The sequence below is a fragment of the Phaethon aethereus genome (genome assembly GCF_964289735.1).
Source record: "Phaethon aethereus genome assembly, chromosome: 21".
In the NCBI taxonomy this organism is placed as follows: domain Eukaryota; kingdom Metazoa; phylum Chordata; class Aves; order Phaethontiformes; family Phaethontidae; genus Phaethon; species Phaethon aethereus.
Window position 1 is genome coordinate 4,351,592 of NC_138597.1, and position 26,640 is coordinate 4,378,231.

General features: G+C 51.9%; 1 protein-coding gene across 1 annotated transcript in view; it reads left to right on the forward strand.

Annotated features, from left to right (window-relative positions):
• Positions 1-26,640, forward strand: part of CASZ1 (castor zinc finger 1) — a gene marked incomplete at both ends in the record, with an annotated part of 92,485 nt that overhangs the window by 22,687 nt on the left and 43,158 nt on the right. Inside the window, one exon of the mRNA XM_082009385.1 lies at positions 20,770-21,339. Coding sequence (XP_081865511.1) covers positions 20,770-21,339 — 570 coding nt within the window. The remainder of the gene's footprint in view (positions 1-20,769; positions 21,340-26,640) is intronic.

Sequence of the window (26,640 nt, forward strand, 5' to 3'; positions counted from 1 at the left end):
ACTTCAGTGCCAAGACCTCAGGCACTTTTACAATTACAGCCCGTGATCCTATTGTATTGTTTATGTAATGACTCTCAATCCCAAGGGATTCTGCAGCCTTTCTTAGACCCGAGCACCCAGCACCTGGCAGGGAGAGTGCAGGGCAAGTGCTGGCCCCTGGTGCCAAGGAAAATCTCTGGGCTTTAGATGCTAGGGGATCATTAATACGTAGACAGATCAGGCTGGGCCTTGCTGCGAGGATCCACATGCAGGGAAGATGATTAAGCTGCTTCAGAAGGGGGAGCAGGTGATTCATCCCTGCCAAGGTCGGTGTGGTTATGGGGTATCTTGGTGGCTCAGACCTGATGCTCTGGCTGTTGAGTGTCCGCAGCCCACCAGGCTGTCACTGATACAGTGAGTGGAGTGACTGTCTTTGTGGGAGAGCTTATATGACCAGTCCCCTGAGTGTCTCAGAGCATCCGAAGCCATCTCAGCACTGGGATTGAAACTTCTACCCTGTTAAGTACATGTGTGGAGGGCGCCTCACCAGCTCTGTAACCTGCCAGGCATGGGTAGGACATGGTCTTGTCCATGACCGGCTGCGTGCGGTTGTGCTGAGGTGGGTGATGAGCTCATCACCCTGGGTTTATTTCCAGCTTTGCCATTGATTCGCTTTGTATCTGTAGCCATGCTAACACATAGCTTTGTGCCAGTGCTTCCTCATCAGTATAATGGGTATAATTAGGCTTCCCTGATTGAAGAGAGCACCGAACGCTTAGTGTGTTGGCAGATTTTTTTCTTTTGTTTAAAAGTCCTTTCTGAAAAACAGAGGTAAGACCCAACTTTAGAGTGCTGGTTCCCAATATATCTGGATTAAAATCTCTGACAATATCAAACCCTTTCCTTGTGGGATAGGTCTGCTGTGAAGTGTTGGCTTCCTGTAAACCTAGCAGAAGCAGAGTTAGGTGAAGACTAAGTCCTTCTAAGCTTAGAGTCTCCTCTATATTCAGCAAAATACAGGGATTGCAGGATGTGGCACCGCTGATCTTCTGTGTTAATTACAAATGTAACAGAATGTAATATCAAGAATAGTCTAAATAATTTCATGGCCTGTTAACTGAAGGAGAGCTTGAGTTCTGGGATGTGGACCAGGCTACCACTGATAATGGTATCTAAAGTCACTGGTGTCTGGAAGAAGGGTCATACTGTGCTGGTTGCTCTTGTTTCCTTCTGTAGAGTACAAGACCAGGTGATTAAGAGTGCATTAGATAATTTTCTAACACAACATTCCCTACAGGCAGTTACTGGCATTGCTGTAGAGGCATCCTGAACGACGTATTGGAAAAGGAAGTGCACAGGACAGTCTTTCTGCATTGTGAAAATGTTTGAGACCTCCATGCAAAGTTGTGCTCTGTTCTGACTCCAAGTCTCCTCAGACATGGCCGAGGAAAATGCATGTGAGTGCTGACCTGGGGCAACCTTCTGTTGTTCTATTTGCACCTACTTGTACCTGTTCAACATATCTCCTCTCTCAAGCACTTGCCACTCTTGCTGCAAATGAGTCTGGAGACCCTGACTCCAGCGCAGCCAGGAGCTGGAAAACATTCTGTAGCTGGGTGAATGGGATGAAAAGTTCAGATTTGCGTGGCGTGTCTTTTTCTCTCAGTTTGATGTGAGTGGCAGTGGAAAGCCATAAGCTCAGTTCTCCTGTCACTGACGTGGTGTCAGCTGGGAAAATCATTCTTCTGAGCTTAGCAGAGTGACATGAGCATAAGAGCAGTCAGAGAGGGATCAAGCCTAGCGGGTCTGGAAGAGGAGAGCTGAGGCACTAGGATATTTGACATGCTGATTTTGCTTGCTTGTGCTCAGGACTGAAGATGATCCTCAGTCTATGGGGCAGGAGAATCTTTCAGAAAGCAGTCTGGCAGCTCAGCTCATGTCAGGTCAGAGAAACCTTGGGAATGTGCAAAGAGGAGATCTCCAGGAGCGAGACATGGCAGAGACACCTGTATCTGCCTTTCCTGGGCAGTTCAGGCTGTTGAGCTGCTGCCTCTCTCACAGCATCTTGCTCCAGCACTGAATTCTGGCTGCTGTTCCTGCGCATCCGGCTGGCTTGGGGCAGTGAAGGGAAGAAAAAGCCAGAGCCAGTGGCTCAGCTGATCGGGGGTTTCAGGTGGAGGTTTCCCTGCCTGACTTGCAATGGATTCAGGGGCTTTCTGTAGAAACCGTCTTCAAGGGCAAGTCTGAACAAGCCAGTTACTCTTAATTTCCCATGGAGGCAGAAAAGCCACCGAGAAAATAAAAACATTGCAATAGAAGGTTTGGGGATAAGAGGGCACAGTGTTGCTGGCCAAACAAGACTGTGTTTGATGATGTATCTGTCGTCCCATTTACCTCCCTGGCAGTGGGACCCGAGCACCTCATGAGGATTCAGGACAGACTTTTGTGAAGACATCCTGAGCGGTGAAGCGGGGTGCTGAATGGGGCGCAGGGCAGCGAGGGAGGCCTGGCAAGCCGTGTGTCACACCTGCAGCTCTTCTGCTGGGGCCAGTTAAAACACAAGTGTAAGGAAAAAGGGTGTCAGTATGTCTCCCACTCGCCCTCTCCCTTTCCCCTTCCTTCCATCTCACGTCCTCCCTGGAGCACCATGCAAGTTTATCAATTTACACCAGAACGCAGTAAAATCACTGAGGTTTCCAAGGTCTTGGTTTCATTAATTCTGAACCCTGATATGCTAGCCCCCTGCTCTGGCACTCGTTTGTAGGACTGTCGCTGCTAGTGCAGGCTCGCCTCACGGCTTATTAAACCAGCACCGTTGAAACCTAGGCTGAATTCAGATTTGTAACATCTGATTCCCCCATGTCCCTCACTCCCACAGTGCCTAGAAAACAGCTTATTAAAAATCACCATTGGTAATTGCCTGGGAAGTCGCATTTTTAACACTTTCCTTCAGTTCTTGGGAGTTGAGCTCTCCCTTTTCTCAGATCATGGAGTAGATAATGACCATCCCTGCTATTTACTCTGGACTAGAGAGGACTTGAAAATGTTCTTGTAGGACCAGTGTACTCTCAGGAAAGCCAGTGGATCACAGCCACAGTTGTCTTTGGGGAGAAGTTGTTCTGCATGAGGCTGAGAATTAACAATTCAAAGGCAGTGATTCCCTGTCCTGGGGTGGGAACTGCCAGCAGGGAGCCCGCAGCTGCAGGGTCTGCAGGGACTCTCGACCCACCGCTGCTCTGCGCTTTCAGTGTCCACAAATCCTTCTCCTCTGTGGTGTCTGGAGGTGGCTTCTCCTCCTGGCCCTGGTGGAAGAGCAGATGGAGAGAGCAAAGGCTGGGAAGTGGGTTGCTCAGCAAGTGTGCCTGGGCGTCCCTGCAGGGACTCAGCGGTGTTTGTTGGTGGGAGGGCAGGAGGAGCAGAGTAGCCAGGATCCCTTGTCAATATTTGTGGCTTTTTTCATGTTGGTGGATATTTGTCAGCAATTGATAGTGTTGAGCTGGATACCACTGAGCTGCTGGAAGTAGAATGAGACCTGTTGACTTTGAGGAGCTTGAAATGTGTCTTTGCTCTGCAGTGCCAATATAGCAGCTGCAGAAAGAAGCTGGTTAGTTCACCACTGAGAAAGCGGAAGAGAGAGTCCTCACTAGCGAGAGAACTGAATCAACTTCACGGACTGCTCTAAAGCCAAGCCTGTGGCATTTGGAGTACATTTTCACTGCAGAATGAATTTGCAGGACCGGTGCACGACTCTGAGCTGGCAGGTTAGCCTCCTGGAGGTGTGAGCAGGCATGCTGGGTCCAAGTGTCCTTGCTGGGGTGACTTGTACTTGGTGCGATACTGGGACTTCTCGGGGCAACTCCTCTGGTTGTTCACAGAGCTGCTGCGGGCTCCATCAGCAGTGGAGTCTGGGAGAATTTTCCTCCTCCTGCACCCCAGCAGAGGAGGGAAGGGAGGCTGTGGGCAGACTGGGAGCAGCTGGTGCTGGATGGTCTCCACATGTGTCCTCACGGCAGTGGGGCAGCTCCCTAGCCCAGGCGAGAGCCACGCTGCTCCCCAGCTGGGCCAGCTGGCCCGGGGTGCAAAGTACCAGACTTGGAGGAGGACTTTGTGGGAGAGGGCTCAAGGCAGCACTCCCTGAGTTCACTCTGCACGGGAGGTACACCCTTATGGCGCTGTCTTTTTATTTGCAAACTGAGCAGTTGCACTGGAAGAGATTTAGCAAACATGGGACTGCACAGTGCTATGTGTACTGAGTCACACATCAGGGCTAGAGCCAACTAGCACTGTGAGCTACTGAGGCAAACATTTGAGAATAGTTACAATAGGCACCAAAAATATCTTCGAATGAGATCTTTCTGCATTGCTGCATGTTGGGTAACAGGGAGGGCTGACAACCTAAGCTTAAACTCTACCCACATGCTCTAGAGCTCATCCTGGGCAAAGCAGGCAACTGGGATGGGAGCAAAACAGAGGAAAAGCAGTTGTGCTCCTTTAAAGAGAGCCCTGATCAGCCAATTTCACATAGGTTGGAAAAGTTCTGCTCTAGTGGGAGAGACGGGGTTGTGGTCCTGCATTGAGAATTAGGCTCTACTGTTTGGCCCTGTGGTCCTGGCTCTGACTGTATTTCAGGAGGGAATGACCACAGAATTACTAATACGCTGTTGGATCTGCAGCTCAGAGGTCCCCACACCTGCATGAGGCCAGGGCAGTATCGGTCCCGACAAGGTGTCTTCTCCTGTCTGGTTTTAAAGTTCCCAAGCAAGGGGACTGCTCTTGGGGTCCCTTGTAAAAGCCCTCCCCATTGCAAGATTTTCTCTGGGCTTTGCTCTGTGGTTGCTGTTTCCTCTCTGCCCCTCTCTTTTAAAATAAAGGAGCTTCTTCCCCAAAGTGCAGGTCTGGTTTAAGAGACACGGTTTCCCAAACTCAGATTTTGGGGACTTGTCCAGGCCTTCTCAGCAGAATCAGAGAACATGCAGCAGAGGCTCTCGGTGCCGTCTGACACGTACGCGCAGACCCCGAATGCAGGGCTGGTAGTGAGCACCGACTCCGACAGCCTCCTGCCAAGTGACCTTGCGGCATCCTTTTCCCGGTACCCCCAGATTCTTCCCTCACGTCCTGCTGTCTGCTGCTCTCCGCACCCTCGTGCTGGGGCCGGGATCGCACCTTGGCCGTGCCGCAGCCCCTTTCTGGCTTCGAGCACACGATCTCTCCCACTGGTTTTGCAGCCGTTTTTTCTGCCAGTGCAGGGCACTGAAAAGTGCTGGCACTGCCAAAAACCCTGTGTGCACTACGACTCCCCAAACATCCCTTTATTTTTATTGTTCTGTTAATTACTGTTTAAACTTTAATAAGTCACTTCGTCAGGAGGGGGGACCTGCAGTGAGGTTTCTGTGCAAACACTGGGCCCGGCAGTGACTCTAGTGTAACATAACCCTTTATACAATGTGGGAATGTTTAGACTGTAACAGAAACTTGTTATTTTAATGACAGTTAAAGGGGGAAAAAAAAGAAAGGAGCGAATGAAAAAGGGAAGCAAGTTTGTTGGGGAAATGGCTCATCTCAATCTCTGTCTGGCCTCTTTTCTCTTGGCTTTAATGATAGCTGGATAAGGAGGCTTTATGGCTTCTGTTGAAGCACGTCTTGTTCCCAGAGATGCCCTATACGAGGCAGTGTATGGTCCCCTCTGTTCTGCAGGGCAAGGCTAACAGCGGAGAGATGCTGATGGAAGCAGCATGGCTTGATTTTGCTCAGAGGCAGCAGCAGATGCCTAAAGCCAATTTGAGCTCAGTCTAATTATTCTGACCCACACAAGAGACTTTCCCCTTCTATTCAGAGGTTCTTCCACTGTTTAAGTTTTTAAGTAGCTATGCTGAAACAGATGCTGGCATGCCATAGATAAAAGGGTCCAACATCCCATGCAAAAATGGACCTTCAAAGCTAGAAAATGCTGCCTTATTTTGACTGGTCACCACTCAAAAGGAGGAACCATTATGGACACCTGAGAGAGGAGAGAGAGTGAACTTGGCTCATACTCTCAGCAGTGGGGGGACAGAGGGTTCACAGGCATCCTTGATTTTGGACTGTGACTGTTGACATCTGTATTGCTTTGAGGTAGTGGAGGGTGCCTGTGCAGTGGCTGATGTCCCTATATCACAGCACTGAAGTCACCTCCAGGTTTGGCTTGGCTATATTTAGCACTCACTATAGACAAGACCATATAGAGTGATATATATCATCAGAAAACCTTCAACTCCTGCTGACCTCTCTGCTGCTACACTGAAATCCTCAAAATCTATACAGTGTGGGTGAAGAGTGACACAAGACCGGGAGAAGGGAGAGCCGCCACCTTTTCCCTGACAGGTTTCACGTTTCCCCCTCCCCAGGTTGGTTCCCAGTCCTGGGGGTGCTGGTCCCCTGGGCAGCACGGCTTTCCCTGCCAGCCATGGGTGGTAGGACCACAGGGCCTGAGGGGAGAGAGGTGTGAAGAGGCTATGGGGGTGCAGACTGGGGCATGAGAGGTTTGGCAGGAGATGTTGGGGAGGAGGAAGCTGGGATGGTGTTGGGAGCTTGAGGAAAGAAGAGGGGAGAGGAAGAGCACATTAAGGCTGAGGCTGGCAAACTGGGAGGGGAAGGGGGACACTTTGGAGCGGAGGTTAGGAGGGTGCAGCGTCTAAGGAGCACTTTGCTGGAAGCAGAGACTTTCACAGCATCAAGAACATTCCTCAGGTGCCAGTTCATTGCCAGGAATCCTGTCCCTTTGTGCGGAGACCCCTCCTCCTCTTTGCTGAAGTTTCTGACCAAAACAGGAGCCTGGGGGACTTGCACTTGTAAAGCTTTTTGGTGAGGGTGACTGCAGGGTGGAGCGGGAGCGGATGAAAGCATGGGCCTCTGGGGGACTGTGTTTTCCGAAGAGGGTGAGCGTGCAGGGAGCAGGCCAAAACGGTTCACGCTTTCCTCGCCCGCTCCCGGGGTTGTGTTTGTTATTGATTGGGTTTGCTGTTCTGGGCACTTTGTGTTTTTCCAGCTGAGCATTGGCTGCCCCTTGAATTTTATTTTTTTTTTTACCTCTCCTTTAGTTCAAATACCCACAAACATTGCACATGGGGCAGGTGTGTGCACAGCCCCGTGCCGGCCAGCGCTGCGCAGCTGGGGTGAGCCTGCGCCGGGGCTGGGAGCGTGCAGGGGTCCGTGTAAGGTACCAGTAACATGCAAAGCCTGCTGTCAGTAGGATTAAATTCATACGTCTGTGTTATCTCTGGCAGTGTGTCATACAAAAAGGTAAAGAAATCTGCTTTTGTCGAAAAAAGTGTCAGGGCTTCATGTTGAAGCAAGTAATAGGAACATGCACAGGGACTCCCCACGCTTGGGCATGTATAATGTGTATCTGGCTGGGGGTGCATAAGCCCCAACCCCAAAGACAGAGGGCCAAGGGAACTGCTAGCTGGAGAAATAGTTTTGTTTCATTTCCAACATGTGGTTGTGACTTTCAGACCCCGCCAAGCCCCTTGTATTGGCCTGCTCTCACTCCAGCCTGGTGTGCTCGTGTCCCTCCTCCGCAGAGCTGTGCCTGCTCACGGGGCCAGCAGCAGGAGCCGTCCCTTTAGGAATGGCATTTTCCAGGTTCCTGTGTGAGGCTGAACATGTCCCAGCTGCAAAAATAACTAGCCTTTATACCCTGTGGAAGCAGGAGCAGCAGCGACACATCTGTCTGCTCTGGGCAGAGCCAGCTTGTAACTAATGCCCCAAAGGGGCATCGAGCAGCTGCAAGCTACTTGTCAGTGTGTGGAAACCCAAAATAGAGACCTTCGGGGAGGACTAGCCCATGAGAGGGGCGAAGCTCTGCAGCGGGCAGAGCTACGGATACCTCTGGGCCTCTTGGAGAACCGGTGGGTTCCAACAAGACATTAATATTGCCTGGCTTCTCCGGACCAGCTGCGGGGCGTGCAGGCTGCTGGCGGGGCCGAGGCGAGGGGCCGAGGCTGGCACTGCCGCGCACCGGCGTCCCCGAGAGCAGCCCCAGCCTCTTCCCTCCGGCCCCGGCTCCTGCCTCCCCCATGGCCGGCGGGGTCACTTTGGTTGGAGAGCACAAGCTGAGCTCAAGGATAGAGCCCCCTGGACGGAGCCAAGGAGCCGCTGTATAAAAAACGCTGAGGTTTTCCTTTTCTGTACAGTGCGTTTCCCTAAATTGCCTTTGACTGTGTGCATCGCTAATGAAAGTTTATGCCCTTGTTAGAAGGACAGGCAGGTCCGTTCCAGTTAGGGCTGGGTCTATCCTTCTGCCAACTGCCCTCCCCAGCACACACACACACGCGCTCGCTCGCTCGCTCTCCCTGGTGAATAAGTGGAGGCTGTTATAAAAAAAAAAAAAAAAAAAAAAAAGAGGAGGGGAAAAAAATTTCCATATTTGTGTAAGTTGCTTTAAAAGCATTTTATCATGTCATAAAAAAAAAGGAAAGTACTCTCGGAAATTGATCCTGCACACGAGCCCATTGGACAGAAGGACGTCGGGATGTTAATGGCTATTTTGCTCCAGGGTGGCTTATTAAAAAATTTATACATAAATGCTTAAAATTGCATAAATTATTTAAAAAAAAAACATAGTAAGCAATTTGCAATCCCGATCCACTTTTCCTCTTTTTCTTTCCCTTGTCATCCTTTTCTTCCCTTCTTTCTTACAAAAAAAAAAAAATTCCTTCCCCCTCTTCTCACCCGTGTCCCCTCCCTGTCTGAAAATGCGATGCGTCCAAAATTGTACATGTATGTGTGTAAAATAAATACGATTTTAAATGTGGCCCGCCACCGGCCAGCGGAGCTGGCTAGAAGGGGGAAATAAAAAAAAAAAAAAGAGGGGAGAAGAAAAAAGAAAAGAAAGAAAGAAGTTTGGATATGATGAGTGTTTCTCGCAGGCGTGGAATGTCACCCACATATCCTGGAGATTGTACTGGGGAGGTTTATGATGGTTTCCCATTGATTTGTTTCCCCGACGCAGCTGCCGACCTCTATTGAGGGACAAACATAATCAGCACTGACGCAAATTAGATGGTTATTCGTTTTGAAAATTGACAGAAAAACAATAAAAAAGATGAAATGCTCCCAAATCAATAGATATAATGAAATTCAAATAATCCGAGAGATGAGGTCTCCATGGCAACTGATAATGTGGAAAAGAAAACAATTTAATAAAGGACAGACACACTTTGAAAACAGATTGGGCAAAGGGAAGGCGGGGGGGCGAGGGAGCAAGGGGGGCCGTGGGTTGGGTGGCGGTGGGAGGGGGCAGCGGGAGGAGGTGGTGGTGGGGAGCCGGAGCCGGCTGCCTCTCCGGTTGGTTAGCGGTGCTGTAGTGAAGGATCACTGTCCATCCCAAGGACGCTTGCCATAATTAAGAGAGGCTTTCGGTCCAGAAAGTGCAGATTCAGGTTTTAATACACAAAATTATTTCAGGAGCACTGAATCGGAAAGTCGTTTGTTATGACCTTCCTGAGAGGCCTGGAGCAGGGCATGTTGGAGGCGCGGCGGCTGAGCCAGCTGAGTTATGGCATATTTGTGTTTTTATAGTGCGGAGGGGAGGGGGGAAGGGGGGAAGAAGGTTAAACAGTATTTACAGCTCAGTTGTTTTCAGAAAGGAAAGAGAAATAGAGTTCATGAAAAGATGCGAGTGGAAGAGAGAGAGAGGGAGAGGGAGAGATCCCCTGCCCGGCACACACACTCCGCTGGGACGCCAGCTCCACTGAGACACTCACCGATGCTCTTTTTGCCTTAAGGTGTGAGGTGCAGATGGGCTGGGGGTAAAGAGGGGCTCTTTGGTGGGATGGGGAGTGTGTCTGTCCCTGCTGCCGGTCTGTCTGCAGGGTCCGGCTGGGAGCCCACTGTCTTCTCACTCCAAGCTGCAGAATAAACCGCTCCTGGCACGCAGGCTTGTGCTGAAAGCGCGTGTGCGTGTGAGTGTGTGTGAGTGCGTGCAGGGTGCTCTGTGCTCTCACGGGTGGCTGCCTGCGTGCGTCTGCGTGTGTGGCTGCTGGTGGGCTGTATATATGTGGGTGCGCGCCGTCTGTGCGGGGCTGAGCGGAGCTCGGTGCGTGCGGGCGCGCGCCTCTGGGGAGGTGCACGCTCTGTGTATCTGTGCATTGCAGTGTGCAGATGTAACGCTTGTACAGTCACAGGTACATAGACGTTTGTGTGCATTAGCATGTGTTCTGTGTGCGTACCGTTTCATGAGCACATGCACGGGCATGCGGTGCATGTGTTTGTGTGCTGGGTCATGTGTGCCTCTGCATGTGATAGTGCACCTGCACGGCCACGTTTTTATACACGTGTATGTTCCCACTGACGGGTGTTTGCAATTAGTGCTAGCGCTAGCACATGGATGGGCTCACAAGGACAGGAGAGATAAGAAGATGAGCCCTAAGGACCAGAAGAAAGAGCAGCAAAAGGCAAGACAGAGAATTAGCGTCGGTGTGAGCGCTGGGAAGCGTGGGGTGAGTGCCCACACAGCCCAGCCGGTGGGGTTTCTCTCCCATGCTGCTCTGGCAGGACTGCTGAGTTAACAAGCTCAGGGATGACCCACTGCTTTCACACCAGAGCTCGGCTCTCCTCTGGCCAGACTGCGAGCCTTTGCCACACAAACAGGACGGACAAGTGTTTCTCCTAATCACGTTGCACAGTGTTTGCAGGTGCCAGGCATCTCCGGGGTTTGAAGAGCCCCTGAACTCCCAGTGCTGCGTGTGATGGGTGCCTGCTCTGTGGGTTCACAAAAAACTCACAGCCCCACTTGGGGATTATAGAAACCTGTAAGAGATCTGAGTGCGCAGAGCATGTTACCTGCTCACATACAGCTCAGGCTGCGGTCGGGGGCTGTGGGGAGAACCTAACACAAGTTGGAAGGCTCAGATGCTCTAGTTTCTCTCTGTCACGCAGCTCTTGCTGAGGTATCACTTACCTCATGTGGGCTAACCCACTGATTTACTTTGCAGCACCTGAAAGACCACAGTAATGAACTTTTTCTGGCCCTGTGTTTCTTAGTGGTGCAACAACCATTCAGGCTCCCAAGTCCCATTTAGCTCCTGACTTCCCACTGCAATTAATTAGGAGTCTGCATTCTTTGTTGGGTCTGAACTTAATAGTGCTGAAAGGGATTGCAAATCGCTCTTAAACTGTCTACCATCTACCAACAGGGTTTGGAGGGACCCTTTTTTAGGAGGTGGCTCACTTAACCCCTGCCCTCGCTTAGGGATGACTGAGCCCGGCCTGAAGCCGGGGAGCTGCTCTCCACTGACTTGGGTCATGGTGGGTTTGGATTCTCTGTAAAGTAACTTGTTAAAGACAGTCACCGAGAGGGACTGATGAAACTTTGAGCAATTCCCTTCTGAATCTGTGTCTGTTAGGAGATCTGTTGTCTCTCCCAGGTCCTTTTTATTCCCCCAGCGTCAGGTACTTGCAGCTAAGTCTGGCTGCCTCCTCGATTTTTCACCCCCTGCCCTGTCTCTTTTAGCATTTACAAAGAGGTCCGTGCAGTGTTTGGCAGAGGCCCACATCTTGGTCTCTTCTTCATTCCTTGGGATGCGGCTTCCACAAGGGCTGGCCAGCCCTACTCCGGAGGGTTTCCCAACCCTCGTTGCTCTCCACCACCCCTTCCCTCCCTCTCTCTGTGTCCACCGTGTCCTCCTGGCACAGCACCCAGACTGTGCATGTGTGCCTACAGAGAGGTGAAGTTAGGCACCGTGTTTGCATTTAGTTGCCCTGACAACATGTCTGGCTTCATAGGGAGTTTTCCAAGGGCCACAGCCAGCCTGCAGGGACCTGATGGTCATGAGCTATTCACTCTCCCTTTTGCGTCTTTCCCCTTGGTTTTTTTCACAACCTGTGGGGAGATTGATGGCGGGATTGTGATGTAGATGTTAGCAGTTCTGCTTGATTTATAGAGTTACTTAGGCTGAGTGAGGCCACTTAGGCTCGTCTGGATAGTAAACCTTTTAACTGGACTAAAAAATTAATAATAAATAAATAAATAAGGCAAGGAAGAGAAACTGGATCAGAAAACCCGATCTTCTTGGCTTTGTGTTGTCTGAAAGGAAGACTCTGAAGACAGAAGGCTCCCAGGGAGCAGCCTCAGCCTGGTGATCCACGAGACCCTGCTCACTGCTTTAGGCTGGAGCTCTGAGAGCAGGTTTGCATGAAGAGGAAACTGTTGAAATGTCTCATCAAAGATCCCGCATTCACAGATGAACTAGAAACTTGGATGCAGGACGCAAGGGACTTTTGAGCTTCAAACCATCCTGAATCAGTGCTTTTCCTCTGCTGTTACTTGAACTGCAGTAGCACCTAAAATTGCAAACAAGATACTGGGCCCACTAAGCTAGGCAAGAAATGTTTGCCCAGATGGCTGGCCATCTGAAGGGACCCAGCCGGTCAAGGGCAGAAGGGGAGCCTGCATGATGTCATTTGCCCAAAGAGAAGGAGCAGGTCAGTAGCAGAGCAGGGAGCAGAATCAGAGTTCCTGACTCCCGTTACTCACTTTTTTCCCCTCTTCTTTCCAGTCTGCTCCTTTTGATAATTCTGGATGTTCCCTGTGCCACTTCTATGCAGAAAGAGGGACTTATTTCTTGTCCTTCGGAGGTTCAGGGTATGTGAGTGTAGAGCGGGGCAAAAGGAAGGGCAGAGGCAAGGAGCTTTGGCTCAGCACTCGGGGGTGAGCACCAGGGCCTTAGTGGCTCTCAGAGTTAAGGAGGCTGGGGTGGACAAGATCAAAGCACATTTAGGATCATTTTTGAGATCTGCTCAGGAAAAGGTTCAGACGTGCGTTACTAAAGAGCTGTGAAGAAGGATTAGTCCTGTCCTTGCTCACAGCTGAACCACTTTCCCCACCAGCTGTGCCAAATGCCTGTGAAGAGCTGGTCGAGCGGCAGCAGAGCAGGTCAGCTGCAGGTGAGAAGGCAGTGTCGCAGAGGAGACCAGCGTGGTACGAGGGAGCGGGGCAGGTGTGGAGGCTGTCGCAGTTCAACCGTGCCGGGGAGAAGGGCCCCGAGTGGGGCTGAGCTGGGGCAGGGTGAGGAGGACGGGGTCCACGCAGGCTGGGGCAGGGCAGGTGAGGAGGTCTGTGTGGTGGGAGACGGCCGATGCGGCAGCCGAGGAGACAGCGCAGTGCTGAGTGTTAGCAGGTGTCCGTCCTGCTCTGCTGCCTGCCAGCCGGGCTCTGCTCTCCAGCGGGGACTCTGCGGACTCTGGAGGACTTTGAGTTGCAGCCCATTGCACCATTGCAGCAGGAGCGGCTGTGCCTGGGCTGTGCTAGGGCCAGCTCACTCCTAGTGTGAGGTCTGTGCTGCCTTTCTCTCCCTGGCCAGTGATATATGGCATAAATTAGGCCTCTGAAGGGGGATACTGCATCCTTAAGAAGAAATATGTCCTCATTTTTCTTAAACACCGTTTGCACTGAGTGAAATGTTTAGAAGGGACGCTGAGGGATAACTTTATTTCTTACTAGGGAGTTCAGAGCCGTTCAGTTAAACCCATAAAACACTGGGAGTAGGGAAGCTGACAGCCTGCCCGTGCATTAGAAAAGCCATTACTCATCTAGGGGAAATTCACCCCATGCTGGAGCCTCGTGTTACCAATGGGGTGGTCCAGGGGAGGACACAGGATCATCTCCCTCGGCCATCTAAGGGTTCAGTGGGATGCTCAGAGGTGGAAAAGACTCAGTAACAATCCCGCACAGTGACAGAGTGCTGATACAGAGATCTCAAAGCACCCAGTACACACGGCTGGGTTCAGCCTGCTGGGTGGGTAATCGTCCTCATTTCTCCTCCTCTGCATGGGAAAACTAAGGCACAGAAAGCTGGGGAGACCGACAGTTACACCATGATTGGAAACCAGGCTGGAAGCCAGCACTCCTGGCTTTTAACCCCCAGCTTCAACCACTAAAACCAAATTCCCTTCTAGAGCACGCAGTGGAAGTCAGGAGCCCTGACCCCGTGCTCTGTTTCTGCTGCAAGGCCACGTTCCTGGGGTGGAGTCGGGAGTCCTGGCTCCACCTTCATTGCTCCGATGTTCAGCCCTTTCTTCCGGATGGGATTTAGAAAATCTGCTGGAAGATGAAGGCAAGGTCCTGTAGGTGGTAGTAAAGGGAGTTCCTGTCTTGGATGATGGTTGGTGGTGTGTTGGGCTGTGTTACAGGTGTGGCAGGGTGACTTCTGCTCTCGCACAGGCACCTGTGCAGGCTGCCATCGTTCCCCCGGCGGCTGGCTGTCCGAGGGGACAGGGCCACAGGCGCCCAGCGTCATGGCAGGCAAGGCATCGGCCACCAAAGGGGTGGTGACTTTCTATTTGATATTTTATTTTGGAGGCTTGACACCAAAAGATTTAATATTTGTTTGAAATGAGAAACAGTTCTCAAATGAATTTGGAGAGCCTGGGAATTAATGTCAGCCCCCCTTCCCCTCCCTAAACACCCCTCCTCCCCGTCAGCTCAGCCCCCCCCCTTTCAATTTCTGAAGCCTGCTGATTTGAATATTTATAAATATCAGTAAATTATTTATTGTAGCAATCTGCTGTGCCATTTCACCAATCGCCGTTAACACTTTAGGGCTCACTCTTCAGGAGGACGCAACTGGAGAAAACGGGCACCTGGGGGCTGGGAGCATGCTCCGGGGAGGGGGCTCTCGTGCCAGGGCAGAGCCTGCATGGCTCTGGTGCCGGGAGGGGCTGCCTCTGCATGCGGCATGAGAAGAGTTGGGGGGTTTGCAGGAGAGAATGGGGACCCTCTGTGCTCAGTACGAGGGGACACTGCAGGGCGACACTGGGAGAGGACATGGCTGGAAGGGGAGGTTTGTGGTAATGGGGGAAGGCAGCAAAGAGGATTGCCTGACGGGATGTGCCATTTGCTGCAGCACCCTTGGAGGCTTTGCCCTGTGGCGTGCAGGGACCTCGCTCTGGTGCAGAGCTCAGGACTAGCCCTCTTTGCTGTAGTTTCTGTTCCCTTGAGGAGGAAAATTCCTCTTGGTTTCTCTTGTCCCATTCCCTTCCTCTATAATTACACTTCTGCACTGAAAATACATACCATTCAGAGATGATGTGGCTATTTTCTGTTAGGGAAGCAGGGTGCTCCCCGTCTTCATGAGCTATTCTCCCAGAAAAACCCCAGAAGCAGCACCAGATCAGCCAAGTGGCTGGGTGGGAAACGGGAGCAGCGCCGCTGGCCGGCAGCCCCAGTGCAGGGCACCAGCATCTCCAGAGGCCTGTCACTTCCCCCTCCTCTCAGGACATCTTCTGTCGTTCACTGCCCAGTGCTGGTTTCTGTACGCTGCCCCTCACTGTCACCAGAAAATTACAGCTTAACTCTGCAGCTGAGAAGGTTGAGCAAAGGGAAGCAGGACAGGCTCGCTGAAGGGAACCGATGCTGGTGTCTGTGCCTTTGGGACAGGGTTGAACTAGGCTCTGGGAGCTGGAAATAAGGAGAAAAGTGGCCCCTTGTGTAGCTGGAGAGGCCAGTGTGGCAGGCAGGAGAAGGTCAAGCAGTGCTGAATGCAGGCAGACTGCGCTCTGACAAGCACTGGCCACGGGGACCGGAGCAGAGTCCCCAGCTTTTTCTCCACGGTTTATGGATGGGGTGTGGGGAGAGCCCTCACAGCTATGGAAAAGCACGGAGTGTAGCTATCGGTAAGGACACCCTGGCTGCTCGCTTCATTTCTCCTCCCACGTCTTTGATTCTCCTTCTCCTCCCTGCCCAGTGCTGAGCCGGAGCCTGTCAGGTCCGACTTCCGCACCGAGGGCTTTCCCCGGCTTCACGCAGACACGCACAGGCGGGATCCATGCTTGCAGGGCAGAGGAGGTTGTTAAAGAGCCTTTGTGAACTCCCCAAGGTCAGCCAGAAGAGACAGCATCCACTAATCCAAGGTCATTTCCTGGGCTAAAAGCAATAAAATGTTTTATTGATAAACTGAAGAGGGGAAAATACACACACTAAATTCACTCTTACGCATTGTGGGCCATGCCTAGGCTGTTGCTGCCTTTGCCCTGGCCCTGCCTGGGGTAATGCACGAATCGTCGTGCTGGAGGGGAAATGTTTTCTGGAAGGGGCTGAGCGTTTGGCTGCCTTCCCTGCCTCCTCCCGGCGTGTGGCTGGGCACCGCCAGGGCATTGCTCTGGGGAAGCATGTTCCCAATGCCCCAGCGGCCTTCTGCTGTGAAGGTTTGGCTCTGTCTTAGGCACCGCAGCTCAAGTGTAAAGAGGCTCTGGCATGCAGCATCCTCAACCCCCACCCCGGCAAGCCATGCTGCCCTCTCTGTGTGAGGCTCCTGGGCAGACTGGAGTCTCTCCAGTCAAGCTTGCACCACAGCGGTTAAAAAAGAAAAGGACTGTGCAGCATGTCGGTCCTCCTTCCCTGCCCCTCCCCACCCCAAATAATGCCGTTAATAATTAATTGAATGAGAGCTTGCAGCTCCTGGAAAGCTGGCACTGGGACCTCCCTCTTGAACGGAGCTGCTCAGATGGGCTTAAAACTCTTCAATAGGAATATGAAAGCTCCATCTGTTCGACGTACCCAGCCCTCTGAAGTGACAGCGTGCCGTCCCTCCCCAGCCAGCACCCCAGCACGGGCCCTCCTGCCCCTCCTCTCCTGCCCCTCCTCAGCCCCTGCCCCATTTCGCGGGGGTCCCCCCTGCACCCCTGGCTCTTCCCTCAGCAGTAAGCTCTGTGCCACACAGTCAGGGTCCCTTCTCCTCCACCCATGCCAGCTCCCACATGTCCCTTTTTCACAGCTGGGACCCTTTCTCCCCTCTACCGGGGTGTGTTTCTTCACTGACTCCGAGCCAAAGCCAGACTTTGGCTCTTTTCCTTTCCCTGCGAAGCCAGACTTTCTCTCTGCAGCACCGTGTGCCCCTCGGCTGAGGTGCCCTATTTCTGACCACACTGCAAAACCCTTCGTTCACGCACACGGGGTGCCCCCCACAGCCCCTCTTCTCCCGTGGGGTGAGGCAGAGCTCAGCTGTGCCCCCCGTGGCAGCACCCCACTGTGGAGTTCATGGGTGAGAAGGTGCTGCTTCGGGGACTGTGTGGAAGGAGAGAGCCTGGGCCTGCAGGCAGGGACCAGGGGAAAGGGAGGCAGTGGGGCAGCAACCCAGGCTTGTCGGCAGCAAGTTCAAGGCGGGACAAGGCAGCAAAATGGCGAGGTGGGTGTTGTCCTCCTCCTTGCAGGCCTGGCTGCAGCAAGCCATACCTTTTCTTCAAAAGAGAGGTTTGCTCTCGAGATGCCGTGGGGCTGGGTGCGGAGCGGAGGGAGCCGGTGTCTCCTCGCAGGGTGTGGGGAGGGGGCAAGCGGAGTAAACTCCCGGTGGCATTGTTTTCAGAGGAAGTGCTCAGTGTAAATAGAGCATGTGGGAGAGTTTGTCCTGGGCAGAGATGAAAAGTCCGTGTGACAGGCTCAGGTTATAAACGGCTTCCTCAGATTGATGCGAAATCAAAACATTTCTATTTAGACGAAGAAAATGAAGGGGGATGTTTACTTAGCCTGGAATCTTTAAACAGTGTGATGGAGACGCAGGGTAATTTGGGGTGGGGAGCTCAGCCTGGGGGAGGGAGCCTCTGCCTGGCTCTGGGGGTCACTCCCTGCCTGGCAGTCCCGACCATGGGCAGATACGAGGCTCCCTCACTCAGCAGCTCAATTCCTCTCCCTCTGCCTGAGCGAACGAAACACGATGTTCTGGTCCCCTCTGGCCTGGTGGCCATCTTCAGCAGCTTTGTGAGGAGGGTTCCCCTTCTACTTTGGAAACTGGTGGGCTAAAAGAGGGGAATAGAAATGCTGGTAGAGGTAATGTCCTTCCTGTTCCATAGACAAGGCACTAGGGCAATAGAATGATAAAACGATGTGTCCAGGCTTGCGGAGAGTTGGTTGCAAAGTTGGCAGAAGAAGTTGGGAGTTCTGACTTCGGGCAGCCATACGTGCATAGGTGGGATAGAGGTACATAAGGACCCTGGTACTACAGAGCAAATCCCATCTCAGGAAGGTCTCTGTGAGGGTTAGCTAAACCACGACAATCGGGGAAAATTGCTTTATTTTTAACTTAAACTTTAGGAAAATATTCTCAAAATGTTAGAGCAGCATTGCTGTGCTCAGAAAAAATCCCAAACACAAGGAGAAGGGACTGGAAAGATGCAGAAGGGAAGGGCAGGAGCTGGGGGGGAAAAGCTGGGGAGGCACAGGGGCAAAGCCAGGGTATGTGAGATGGAAGAAGGAAAAAACAGGAATGGAAGACAAGTTGCAGGCTCCCTGGAGTTGCTGCATACGCAGCAAGTGCAGCCTCGGGAATGTCTGTTCCTCTCTTCCTTTGAATAAATATTTATATATTCATTTGCCGGCTGGTGCACGCACTTGGCTGCTCACCTCCAGACCAGAATAATGGGACCTGCCCTCATTGCAGAAAGGGGGAGGGCAGCGGGGCTTTGGGCTGCCACGTGTCTGCCTGCCAGTTCTCTCCAGCTGCCAGCGGTGCTGATCTCACCAGTTAAGCAGGGCTGGGTATCGTGAGAATGTGGACGGGGAATCACCAGGCAGCCTTGGGGAGAGCGGTGCTGGTGATTCAGTGCTGACCCAGCGCCCCAGCCCTGGGCAGGCCCCGCACCGGGCGGGAGGCACCGTCCTAACCACCTGCAGCCACCGAGGCTCCGCGGGCCCTTCGCCCGAGCATATAGGCGTGAGCTGTAGGTGTCCTGGCCAGACTCCAGCTGGAGCTCACAGCAGCCTCCTGAGATTCCCTCTGTGGTACCAGTTGCGCATAGGATCAGCCTTCGCTTTCTGCCCTAAATAGAGTGGGAATGTGATGGGAAGGGAAGGTGCCAGCACACAGAGGCTTTTTCAGCTTCATGGGCGTCTGCCTGTGCCCATCTGTATGCGTGAGGACTGTGTGCGTGTGTTGGGGAATGTGTGAAAGGGAAATGCGTGGGGAAATGTAGAGGAATGTATTTTGGGGAGATGGGACTTTTTAACCCGTACATGTATGACTACATTAATGGAGCGTGCCAGCGCATACACACGGCTCTTGAACGGCTATAATTTCTAGATGGGGAAGTATGTGTTTGGGGGCAACGTGTGCTTTCCCTTCATGAAAGCGTGATGTCACATAGGTTGGTAGTGCCAGGGCGGGTATGCATTTGGAAAGCGAAGGAATACATTTTGCCTCCTTTTGTGTGGGGGGCTGATATATTTGTCGGGGGGATATTTTTCTTGCAGTCCTTGACAGGGAAGCGTGTCTAAAGCTGTCAGGAGTTTACGCTAAGCAGCCACTCTCTGGCTCTTGGACAGCAGGTCTAAAGTTTCAGTCTGTTTGTATTGGGCTGTCATGTTATGGGATTAGGGGCTGTCATGATGGCTTCTGGATACATTGTAGGGGGTCTGATTAATCTCACTGTGCTTCTGTGGAGCAGCACCTCTGCGCTGGTGACAGGGAGGTGTGGGCTGAGCTGCCACGAGGGACTCCTGTGCGGTGGAGGAACCTGCTCTTACCATTCGAGGTCTGGAGACAGTTTCTGTTCGCTCTCGCTGTGATGGGCCCCTTTTACAGCATGACATAAAGCTTGAGAGCACATTTTGGTGGGACCTCCAGCAATGTCCCCACAGTAACTCCAGTGGCGTGTGTCCAGCAGGCGTTCTACCGGGTGCTCTTCCTGAGCCCTGGGACACAGAGCACGGCCTGCCTCGCCACTGCGCGGTGGGGAAGAGCCAGGCTGTGTGCACGTTTCTTGCCTTGGGACCTTTAACCCTTCTTAGTCTGGGTGTCTCTCAGAGGTATCATAAATTGATAGGGCAATGAGACAGTGCAGCTGCTTTAACATCAATTTTTTGCTTTTATTTGCGATTGAGTCTTGTTAATTGTTGGTGCAATAATTATGCAAGTGACTGTGATAGGGACCATTTAGTTCAAGATTCTCCGTGACCTTGAAGTTAAGACCTTATCTCCTTCCTTTCTCCCCCCACTTTCTCTTACCCCTCCTTTACTAGCTGTCACATATGAATAAACTACATTAAAATAACAAACCCACTCTAATTAGCTGATTGTGCTGGGAAGTGTGAGAGCAGAATTTCCTGTGTGTGCGAGAGCAAGTGAGCAGGCAAAGGGGCCTGATCAACTGATACCACCCGAAGGCGATTTTCTCCCACACGACTGCCATACGCCAGTCTGGTGCTCCATCGCACTCACTTGTCCTCCATACTAGTTCTTTCTGGTTCATACTGGTTCTCTTCTCTGAGACTATGTGTAAACCCCATTAAGTGAATTCCTTACTGTCCTTAGGGTTAGACTTGGGACGCTGTTCTCCCTGCTACAGGTGCTTGGGTGCAGTTACTGGCTGGTGTGATTTTGGCAACCAACACATCTGGGATGGAGTTGTGGACCTACGAGCAGGTGGTGCTGCAGTCTGAAGGAGAGAGCAAGTCAGGCTTTTAACAGACTTCATATCCTACCTGAGCCATGAGCAAAGGCTGGTCCATACCACATTCACCTGCCTGAGGTGTTTGGGGCCTTTTGAGCCCAGCTCAGTCCCAGCATAAATACATGCCTCTTTCTTGAGGCCATTGGCATCCTTTGGTACCAGCAGGCTCAGAGAGTGCCTCTCACCAGGCTCTCCTGACTGGGCTTCCACTCAGACAGAGCTTAGGAAACTGATGGCAGTCCCACCTTTCAGAGGATGACACTGGCCATGCCTGCAGGCCCCTGGGGTCGGGACCTGCCGTTTGCTGTTTGGGTTCAAGTTGTCTGATCCCACTAATGCCTTTTCTTGCTTCTTTCCCCTCTGTCTTTCCAGCTGAAAGAACTATATGCACTGACGCAACCTCAGGAAAACCCACAATGGCTGCCAAGCGCAAAGGCGGCCTGAAGCTAAATGCAATCTGTGCCAAGCTGAGCCGCCAGGTCGTCTTCGACCACGGGGGAGCTGAACAGGCACGAGCAGACAAGGGGCCGCAGCGGGAGAGCAGCAACAAGGACCTGCCTCAGCCTGGGACCAAGGAGCTCGGGACGGAGTTTTCAGATGGACTCAGCCGCGTGCAGAAGATCGAGGAGGACAAAAGGAGGGAGGTGATTGAGAAGTGGGTGAATGGGGAATACAACGAGGAGCCCTCGCTGGGGCGAGCAGAGGGCAAGGAATGTAAGGGCGTCGAGAGCGCAGAGGTGCCCCCTGAAGGGGTTTACATGGTGCAGCCCAAGGGCTGCAGTGACGAGGAAGATAACGGGGACGAGGCAGACGCTCTGAGGGGCTCGCAGGATGGCAACTTCTTGGATGACAGGGATTCCGATGGGCCAGCCTCGAAAGATGATGCGTACCGGTCCTCCAGTGGCGAGACAGGCTCCAAACTTGGGGGAGGAACTGCCTCAGGTAAGCCCTCTGCCCCCTCCACCTCCCTGTGTGGGGCAGCTTCCCAGTCACGTGTTCTGAGGGACAGACAAAGCTGTTGCTGTGTGTCCGTGCCAGATACTGCCTGCATCTGGCAGCCAAGGAGCATGAAAGCCCCAATTCCCTTGCAGAGGCCTGGCCTTTTGCTCTTTGTTCTGTGCTCAGTTTGCCTCTGCTTCAGCCTCCCTTTCCCAAGAGAGGTGTTTGCTGGGGTGGATGTGGCTGGATGGCTGTTTCCAGACCGTAGATCCCTTGGTAGAGTAGATCGCCGCCGCAGACTCCTCCACACCATCCAGGTGGGAATAGCTGTAGGGTGTGCTGGTTTCCTGGTCATGTATTTCCACACAGGAGCAGAGGGAAAGCAGGGAGTGCCCTTGTGGCAAATCCCAGGTGGATTCTGCAGCATATTCACACACTCGCCGGCTGTGCATGCAGTGCAGTGTAGTGCAGGCAGGGTTGCGTAAACTCACTCATGCCCACATGCTGCGTCCTACGCAATGGTAAGTAACCCTGACATCAGAGCTGACCACGGGAGCCCGGGGCTGGGGGAGGAAAGCCAGTAACTCATCGTGCATTTCCACCCGGTGCTCGCTGCAGCCTGGCTGCCCGCGGGGGTGCCGGGCCGCCCCTGCCCCCGGCTTTCACGGCCCGGTGCGGCGCGGCCTCCTGCAAAGCTGGGGACTCTCGAGGACCCGAGGGCGGTGCCGGGGGGAGGGCCTGCGGCCGGGGCCGGGGTCGCGACCCCTCGCGGGCGCACCTGGGAAGGCGGGACCCGGCCTAGCGCGAGCCGCGTGCGTGCGGTGGCCCCGCCCCGCCCAACGGCCGGCCGCGACGAAGGTTCTGGAAGGAGCGGCGGCCGCGGCGGGAGGCAGGAGGTAGGCGGTGGCAGCGGCTTTCCCCGGGGGAACGGGAGCTCGGCAGGGGGAGGCCGAGCTGTGCCAAGGCGAGCCCGGGGTGGCTGAACGTCCCGTGCGGGATCCCGCCCAGCCCCGGCCCTCTGCTGCCCGGGGGCTCGGCGCTGCGGGCAGCAAGCCTGGTCTTTGTTGCCCAGCCCTTCTTGGCCTGCCAGTACAGGTGCCCCTTTCCGGGTGTCAGGGAGGAGCCTGTAACAGAGCCATCCAACACGTAATGCATTGCCTTCCGTTCTTGCTCCTGCGTGTTCCTTCATCTCAGCTGGATAGGCTGAGGTGCTACTGCCCGCCATGGTGTTGCCTCCTTCATGAGGCAGGTGTGGGAGTCCGTCCTCCTGCACTGCCAACGGGTAACACACCCTGAGTTTGGGCTCGAGCTGGTGAAGCTGTCGATTCCAAATTGTACGTCCCCCACCACTTTGGTCCAGGATGCTGACTTGTGTGCGGTTGGAAGTTGTGTTTTCCCCCAGCCTGTTTGTGTGCATTTCTTATTTTCAGCTACCTTCCACCTTATTTTTGTGGTTCACTCAAAAGCTGAATCCAGCAAGAGATGTTGGGGAAAGCCCCAACTGAATTTCTCACTGTCTGACACCCAGGTTTCCCCTAGATTGACTTTGGGGGGGTGTATGAGTGCTAAGCCTTGGTAAAAGCTTAGGGTAAATTGAATTCTCTCCATTAGGGCAGAGCAGCTCCCTCCCCCGATTTGTCACTCAGCTGGGTTGGCTCTGTAATTGAAAGATCTCCCCCTAATCTGCTTCACCTGCACGCACCCCTCCCCTGATCCCAGCACTTTGTGAATCCATCAAACTTTCCTTCTTTTGTGTGTGCGCATGTTTTCCTCCTCCTGTTAATAATGCAGCTGAAACTCATCTCCGTCTGTCCGTTCCCCTTCTGGAGAGGCACATTCTCCAGTCTTCACGAGTTCAGTGGCAGCGCACATAATTATGCATATAAGATATAAACAGAGCTGTTTAATTATCCTTCGCCACATCAGTGACAGAGTAATTAACAAACATTGCAAGATCAATGAGGAAAAGTGTGACCTTCAGTTTCCTTTGATAGGAAAGCCCTTGTTGTTCCCAGACACAAGGTGATTGTGCCTGGACTCCGTTTTTAGTTTGTTTTAATCCCTCCCTCCCCCCTTTGCAGCTTATATTTGCTATGAAAACTAAAAGGAGGGGAACTTAAATGTAAAAAATATGTTACCAAACTGGGGAAAATTAAAAGGAACTGAGGTTTCTCAATGGGGCAGGAGTTCTCGGTAAAATGCCTTTGTAGGGCTGTATTGTCGAAGGATTATGCAAAAATGTGTAAGCATTCATGGAGGGCTGAAGACTGATTTATGTTTAAGGCAGGTAATGGCACATGCGGGGTCCAGTTTACATATCCAGCCCCATGGGATTTGACTTGCAAACAGACATGCTGCCAGGTCTTGAGCATCTGTTTCAAGATCCTTGTTGTAAATGTGGTTTGCAGCGTTTCCCTGGAAAGCACAAACTGAAACATCTCTTGCTTTGGAAAGGACAAAGTTCTTTTCCTCTTCTGTCTTTTTCTGTCAGTGTTCCAGAAAATGGATTTTAAGCTGTTTATTACTGAGTCCTCTTAGACCTGGTGTTACTGGGTGCAAGTTAAGTTTATTTCAGTGAGATCCGGAACTGCCTATACCAAAAAGGAGAATTTTTTCCTGTGAATTGGGGGGTAGCAGGAGGCAGTCAGCTCAAAGGAGAGGAATACAGCTCTGCTGTTCTGGTCAGCGCAGCTTTGGGGGAGTTGTCACAGGAACCTGGTTTTGAAGGTTCTGAGCACCTGTTGCTCCCTGTGAGGACATAGAGGATACAGAGCTACAGGATATTCAGCAGCGTTTAAAATTGAACCCGTACTTTTTTGATCTGTTGGAAACTTGGGTAAAAAGCAGGAGCCACACAGAAAAGTGTATCCTACATCTAGCTGGGCTTTCTTGATCAATGGGGAAAGGGATCCTAATTTTATGGGGCTGAGAAGGGTTCCTGCTTCTTGGAGTCTCGGTGTGTACACATATAACCTGCTTTATGGGACTTCAGCTACTGCTCATGTCCTCCGCTAGCACCTCCTGTAGTCTAATGCCAAATCCTTGCCACCTTTGTCTCCTTCCAGAGTCAGACAGTGAGGCTTGTTGTGCATCAGGCAGGAGTTTGCAGAGACTTGGTCCATGCTATTCGATCCTCGTACTTTGAAACAAGATGGGGAACGTGCATGTATGGCATCCCTGTTTCTTTTTCTGTGCTACCCCTTGGAAACAAGGGACTAATGAGTCAGTGCTCAGTCTTGTCTTAGGTGCCTCCCTCTCTGGTACAGCTAGGAAACATGTTCAGGAGTGAGAAAGCTGTCATCTGTCAGAAGTTCATCTGGACATGCAGATATGTTTCTTTATTCGTTCACGCACCCTCTCCTGCACAGTGGCTAACCCCTACTTTTCTACACATACTTACATATAGCATTTAGATCGCCCAGTACAGTCTCTGCTAGAGATCCCTTTCCACAATCTCTGACTGACATGCGCATACCCAGGGAGATTTTTACAGTCCCATGTTCTTTACTCTGCCTGTTACTTACATAGTGGGCTAAAGTAGTCACCAGGAGCTGTGACTTGTTTCCCCTGTACAAGCTTTCAAAGTTCTCCTTTCTGTTCTAAGCCTATTGGCTAAGTCTGTTAGAAAGGGACCTGTTTTCAGGAAGGGGGGTTTCTCTTCATAATTTCCTGGGGAGACTCCACCTGGGCAAACATGTATGATGAGTGCCAGTTTCTTGCTTATTATCCTATAGCCCCCAAGTCTACATGTTTTCCCTCCCAAGCAGAATAAAGGACAGAGCCCTGGCTGGGATGCCCCATCCCCCAGTATCCAGACCTTGCACTCCATTTGGGCTGTTTTGCTTTTCCTTCCTTATATAGTGTGCTGCTGCAGGCTATTTTTAGCCCCTTTTTTGCTAGCTTCGGATCCTTTGTGATACGATAGCTGCTCCGAGACACACAGATCTCTGCTCTTTGGCAATGCCCACAAATGGAGAGCAGTGGCAAGGGGAGAGGGAGCCCTTTTATTATCACACAGCAAAAGAGAAAAATGCAGTGCAGGGGAGGGGGAAGAAGATCCAGGGACAGTGCTTCCTGTGCCTTCCAGGGCTGTGCTCTTTTCACAGAGATTTGTTTCCCAGCCGCTGTCCTGCTTTACTTCTGTCTGCATGTGGGTATGGGGAGGGTTTTCTGTCGATTGGGTAGTAATAATTACTTCTTCACTGTCGTTTGAAAGTGTATGTGAAATGAGTTGGCTGGGTCTCATACCATCCTTTCCATAAGGTGCCTCCACTTGAAGAGCCTTTAGCCTTCTGGTTAGGTGCCTGTACAAATAAGTGAAGGTTGTCTTGGTTTTAGGGGATGTGCTGGTGGGCTCATGCTGTGATGAGTGAAGGTGTGCTTGCTAGGCAGCGAGTAGTGGGAACTGGCAGGGTTTCATCTCAAATGTGAATGAAGAAAGACTGAGAAGCACTGGCAGAGCTGTTGATCAGGGAGGGTATTGCAGTCATCTGGAACCAAATTTGATCAATGGAAAAGCAGAGGTGTTTTTGGGGGGATGAGGGGATTAAATCCAGGGTAGTGAAACCTAAACTCAAGCTCAGATTTTGCAAAGCTCAAAAAAAGGTCAGAAAACTCCCCCTTTCCTACGGTCTTGGATTTTGCGTCTAATTGTTTGCACCAATTGCGGTCTAACCACATGGGTACCAAAGATCTTTACCAAAGACCAGGTGTGCAGGTGAGAGAAGTTTAAAAAGGAGCTGGTCTCCTAAACATTTTGTTTTCTCCAGTATTACCAGAAAATACTAGGTTTCCTTGAATCCCCTCTTCGTATTTGTAACGTCTGTGGGGCCTGAACTGAACTGGGATTTGTAAAACTGAATTGAGATGTGGGATTGAAAAAGAGGGTCTCCCCTCTTTTTTCAAGGGCTGCAGGTTAGTATAAAGAATGACAGGGGTTGCCTGGCTTTCAGGGCAGCTGTTAAAGCTAGTAAAAATCACACTTAATAGTTTAATTTTCTATCAGATCCTCTCTGTGGTATTCTTTCTTCCCTTGCAGTTTGGCACAGGCTGGCTAGAGTATTTCTGTGCAGTGTTTGGAAGTCAGGGCATTGTGAAGGAGGCTCAGAGATTGTTTTACAGGTCCAAAAAGAGGAAAAGCAGAACAGGGAAAGCAGATTTAACAGAAAGAGGGAAGTGTTAGATCCAGTAGGTATTTCAAGGGTTTATTCACTTTTGTTGGGTCATAGGGTTACACAGAAATGGAGGTGGAGAAGAGCGAATAAGTAGTAAAAAGGAGAACTGCTTGAAAGCGAAATGAAATTA